The sequence below is a fragment of the Cyprinodon tularosa genome, unplaced genomic scaffold (genome assembly GCF_016077235.1).
Source record: "Cyprinodon tularosa strain WSP-4 unplaced genomic scaffold, ASM1607723v1 ctg502, whole genome shotgun sequence".
Taxonomy (NCBI): domain Eukaryota; kingdom Metazoa; phylum Chordata; class Actinopteri; order Cyprinodontiformes; family Cyprinodontidae; genus Cyprinodon; species Cyprinodon tularosa.
Genome location: NW_024039233.1, coordinates 7289 through 12936, shown reverse-complemented (window position 1 = coordinate 12936; position 5648 = coordinate 7289). Strand labels below are relative to the sequence as shown.

At 51.5% G+C, this 5648-nt stretch overlaps 1 protein-coding gene across 1 annotated transcript; it reads left to right on the top strand.

Moving 5' to 3' along the window:
- The first annotated feature begins 3847 nt into the window (after window positions 1-3847).
- On the top strand, window positions 3848-4699 carry LOC119795178 (keratin-associated protein 9-1-like). The gene has a single exon (XM_038303035.1). The coding sequence runs from the start codon at window positions 3848-3850 to the stop codon at window positions 4697-4699; it is 852 nt and encodes a 283-aa protein (XP_038158963.1).
- The last annotated feature ends 949 nt before the right edge of the window (window positions 4700-5648 follow it).

Genomic DNA, 5648 nt, shown 5'->3' with positions numbered 1-5648 from the left:
CAGTACCTGTTTTGGACTACCTGTCCCAAACTAAAGCTATCCCTGGAAATGTGCCACGCCCGCTGTGCCACGCCCTGCCACGCCCATTGTGCCACGCCCGCTGTAAAATAAGAAAAATTTATCTTTTCTGAAATATAGAATTATTAGTTATTTCATCAACCAAAGGTCAGAGCTTACTCGCAGCATTTCTCAGCAGCTGTAGATAATAGTAACCAGACATCACTGATTTCTGGGGACAGTACCTGTTTTGGACTACCTGTCCCAAACTAAAGCTATCTCTGAAAATGTGCCACGTCCTGCCACGCCCTGCTACGCCCGTTGTGCCACGCCCGCTGTAAAGTAAGAAAAGTAGATCTTTTCTGAAATTTAGAATTATTAGTTATTTTATCAACAAAAGGTCAGAGGTCACTCGCAGCATTTCTCAGCAGCTGTAAATAATAGTAACCAGACATTACTGATTTCTGGGGATAGTCCCTGTTTTGGACCACCTGTCCCAAACTTAAGCTATCGCTGGAAATGTGCCACGCCCGCTGTGCCACGCCCTACCACGCCCTACTACGCCCTGCCACGCCCGTTGTGCCAGGCCTGCTGTAAAGTAAGAAAAGTAGATCTTTTCTGAAATTTAGAATTATTAGTTATTTTATCAACAAAAGGTCAGAGGTCACTCGCAGCATTTCTCAGCAGCTGTAAATAATAGTAACCAGACATCACTGATTTCTGGGGACAGTACCTGTTTTGGACCACCTGTCCTAAACTAAAGCTATCTCTGGAAATGTACCAAGCCCGCTGTGCCACTCCCTGCCACGCCCGCTGTGCCATTCCCGCTGTGCCACGCCCGCTGTAAAACACGAAAAATAGATCTTTTCTGAAATTTAGAATTATTAGTTATTTCGTCAACCAAAGGTCAGAGGTTACTCGCAGCATTTCTCAGCAGCTGTAGATAATAGTAACCAGACATCACTGATTTCTGGGGACAGTACCTGTTTTGGACTACCTGTCCCAAACTAAAGCTATCCCTGGAAATGTGCCACGCCCGCTGTGCCACGCCCTGCCACGCCCTGCTACTTCCTGCTACGCCCTGCCACGCCCGTTGTGCCACGCCCGCTGTAAAATAAGGAAAATAGATATTTTCTGAAATTTAGAATTATTAGTTATTTCATCAACCAAAGGTCAGAGTGTTGGGATCCAAGGGCTTGCCCTCCAGAGGGCTGTGTGGATCCCTTCCTGTGGGCTTCTGTTTCTGTTGGAATCCAGAGGTTTGCCCACCAGAGGGCGCCGTGGATCCTCTCCTGGGAGCTGGTTCTCTGCGCTCAGCTGATTCCCATCAGCTCTGCTGATTAACCTCTCCCTATATAAGCTGAGTCATAGCTTCTCTCTGAGCCGGACCGTGGTCATAGTCATTGTTGCCATGCCATGCTCTGCCTTGCCGTTGTCTTAGTACTGTCCTTGCCATGGAAACAAACCAGAGCCACCCTGCCTGTTGAACTCAGCCTGTCTGAACCTGCAAACCTGTGAGTTTGAACCTGTAACCTGAACCTAACCTGTTTGTCCTCTCTGCCTTCCAGGGTAGAACCCTGTGTGTCACCAATAAATATTGGACTTGAATCCTGCCTGTCTGTTCTGTGAGTTCTGCATCTTGGGCTAGCAAACCAACCACATCATGACACAGAAGTTACTCGCAGCATTTCTCAGCAGCTGTAGATAATAGTAACCAGACATCACTGATTTCTGGGGACAGTACCTGTTTTGGACCAGCTGTCCTAAACTAAAGCTATCTCTGGAAATGTGCCACGCCCGCTGTGCCACGCCCTGCCACGCCCGCTGTAAAATAAGAAAAATATATATTTTCTGAAATTTAGAATTATTAGTTATTTTATCAACAAAAGGTCAGAGGTTACTCGCAGCATTTCTCAGCAGCTGTAGATAATAGTAACCAGACATCACTGATTTCTGGGGACAGTCCCTGTTTTGGACCACCTGTCCCATACTAAAGCTATCCCTGGAAATGTGCCACGCCCTGCCACGCCCGCTGTGCCACGCCCTGCCACGCCCGCTGAACCACGCACGCTGTGCCACGCCCTGCCACGCCTGCTCCCACGCCCGCTGTAAAATAAGAAAAATAGATCTTTTCTGAAATTTAGAATTATTAGTTATTTTATCAACAAAAGGTCAGAGGTTACTCGCAGCATTTCTCAGCAGCTGTAGATAATAGTAACCAGACATCACTGATTTCTGGGGACAGTCCCTGTTTTGGACCACCTGTCCGAAACTAAAGCTATCCTTGGAAATGTGCCATGCCCTGCCACGCCCACTGTGCCACGCCCGCTGTGCCACACCCGCTGTAAAATGAGAAAAATAGATATTTTCTGAAATTTAGAATTATTAGTTATTTTATCAACAAAAGGTCAGAGGTTACTCGCAGCATTTCTCAGCAGCTGTAGATAATAGTAACCAGACATCACTGATTTCCGGGGACAGTCCCTGTTTTGGACCACCTGTCCCAAACTAAAGCTATCCCTGGAAATGTGCCACGCCCTGCCACGCCCGCTGTGCCACGCCCGCTGTAAAATAAGAAAAATAGATATTTTCTGAAATTTAGAATTATTAGTTATTTTATCAACAAAAGGTCAGAGGTTACTCGCAGCATTTCTCAGCAGCTGTAGATAATAGTAACCAGACATCACTGATTTCTGGGGACAGTCCCTGTTTTGGACCACCTGTCCCAAACTAAAGCTATCCCTGGAAATGTGCCACGCCCTGCCACGCCCGCTGTGCCACGCCCGCTGTGCCACGCCCGCTGTAAAATGAGAAAAATAGATATTTTCTGAAATTTAGAATTATTAGTTATTTTATCAACAAAAGGTCAGAGGTTAACTCGCAGCATTTCTCAGCAGCTGTAGATAATAGTAACCAGACATCACTGATTTCTGGGGACAGTCCCTGTTTTGGACCACCTTACCTCGGCTAAAGCTGTCCCTGGAAATGTGCCACGCCCTGCCACGCCCGCTGTGCCACGCCCGCTGTAAAATGAGAAAAATAGATATTTTCTGAAATTTAGAATTATTAGTTATTTTATCAACAAAAGGTCAGAGGTTAACTCGCAGCATTTCTCAGCAGCTGTAGATAATAGTAACCAGACATCACTGATTTCTGGGGACAGTCCCTGTTTTGGACCACCTTACCTCGGCTAAAGCTGTCCCTGGAAATGTGCCACGCCCTGCCACGCCCGCTGTGCCACGCCCTGCCACGCCCGCTGTGCCACGCCCGCTGTGCCACGCCCGCTGTGCCACGCCCGCTGTGCCACGCCCTGCCACGCCCGCTGTGCCACGCCCGCTGTGCCACGCCCGCTGTAAAATGAGAAAAATAGATATTTTCTGAAATTTAGAATTATTAGTTATTTTATCAACAAAAGGTCAGAGGTTACTCGCAGCATTTCTCAGCAGCTGTAGATAATAGTAACCAGACATCACTGATTTCTGGGGACAGTCCCTGTTTTGGACCACCTTACCTCGGCTAAAGCTGTCCCTGGAAATGTGCCACGCCCTGCCACGCCCGCTGTGCCACGCCCGCTGTGCCACGCCCTGCCACGCCCGCTGTGCCACGCCCGCTGTAAAATAAGAAAAATAGATATTTTCTGAAATTTAGAATTATTAGTTATTTTATCAACAAAAGGTCAGAGGTTAACTCGCAGCATTTCTCAGCAGCTGTAGATAATAGTAACCAGACATCACTGATTTCTGGGGACAGTCCCTGTTTTGGACCACCTTACCTCGGCTAAAGCTGTCCCTGGAAATGTGCCACGCCCTGCCACGCCCGCTGTGCCACGCCCTGCCACGCCCGCTGTGCCATGCCCGCTGTGCCACGCCCGCTGTGCTACGTGCCGTGTGCCACGCCCCACCACGCCCGCTGTGCCACGCCCGCTGTGACACAGCGCTCCGCTCTTCATGCTCTGCCCCAATGTGCCCCGCTCTTTGCTCTCCGCCCCACTGTGCCCCGCTCCTCGTCCTCCGCCCCACTGTGCTCCGCTCTTCATGCTCTCCCCGACTGTGCCCCGCTCTTTGTGCTCCGTCCCACTGTGCCCCGCTCCTCGTGCTCCGCCCCACTGTGCCCCGCTCTTCTTGCTCCGCCCCACTGTGCCGCCCCACTGTGCCCCGCTCTTCGTGCTCCGCCCCACTGTGCCCCGCTCCTCGTGCTCCGCCTCACTGTGCCCCGCTCCTCGTGCTCCGCCCCACTGTTCCCCGCTCTTCATGTTCTGCCCCACTGTGCCCCGCTCTTCCTGCTCCACCCCACTGTGCCCGGCTCTTCGTGCTCCGCCCCACTGTGCCCCGCTCCTCGTGCTCCGCCCCACTGTGCCCCGTTCTTCGTGTTCCGCCCCACTTTGCCACGCTCCTCGTGCTCCGACTCACTGTGCCCCGCTCCTCGTGCTCCGTCCCGCTCTTCGTGCTCCGCCCCACTGTGCCCAGCTCCTCGTACTCTGCCCCACTGTGCCCCGCTCCTCGTGCTCTACTCCACTGTGCCCCGCTCCTCGTGCTCCACCACACTGTACCCCGCTCCCCGTGCTCCGCCACACTGTACCCCGCTCTTCATGCTCTGCCCCGCTCCTGGTGCTCTGCCCCACTGTGCCCCGCTCCTCGTGCTCCGCCCCACTGTGCCCCGCTCCTCGTGCTCCGCCCCACTCTGCTATAAAATGGCGCTCTGACCTTTGTCATCGTCCTGTTTCTTCAGGCCCATGATCTTGGGCCGTCCCCGGCCTCTCCGGATGGGATCCGACTGACTGTTGGCTCGGGGTCATCGGTGGTTCTCCGAGTCGCTGGTCAAAGGCGAGCCGATCCTTTCTCTGCGAATCCGCTCCGTTCTCTGCCGCTTGAAATCCAGTTTGTCTTAAAGGAAAACAAAAGACCCGTCAGGAGGGGGAAAAGTTTGAGTGAAACTTCAGACCAGGAGCTGCTGGAAGCTGAAGGGTCCATGAAAGGAAAAATCTGGATTTTACTGCCGTTTAACTAAAACATGAGATGTTTTAATCTCCTTTGTTGTAAAAGCATGTGCTGCACCGGGTCTGAGGAAGCTCTCAGCTGATTAAACATCATCAAAGCTGCTAATGTGCTTATTCTAGATTTATTCTAGAAGGAAGAGTTCTATGCTGATCTAGAGCTCAGCTTCTAATATCAGCAGATGTTTTTTTCTTGGTGGATGTTGAGAGCAAAGCCTGAATAATCAGGAAGTGATTCCCTGTTGTTGGTTCAGGAATGCTGCGAGATTCCTGCTTTGTTTCCCAAAGAGCCTGGAAATCCTCCATATTTCCACTCCAGTAAACACATCTAGCCGTTTAACCAGCTGCAGGCTACAGCCTCTGGTGCTCAACTGTTGCCATGGTTACTAAAGATTATTATTCACTATTTTTTGATGAGTCTCAACCGTACTCGTGCTCGTCGTCTCCCGCTTTATCCGGAACCGGGTCGCGGGGGCAGCAGACTAAGCAGAGACTCCCAGACTTCCCTCTCCGCAGACACCTCCTCCAGCTCTGCTGGAAGCCCCTGGGCCTCCTCCCATTGGGACGTGCCTGGAACACCTCCCGAGGGAGGCGTCCAGGGGGCATCCTCAGAAGATGTCCGAGCCACCTCAACTGACTCCTCTCGATGTGGAGGAGA

Bases quoted from the DNA above. Each gene is read 5' to 3' on its own strand.
- LOC119795178 (XM_038303035.1), top strand. From the start codon at position 3,848: ATGCCCGCTGTGCCACGCCCGCTGTGCTACGTGCCGTGTGCCACGCCC.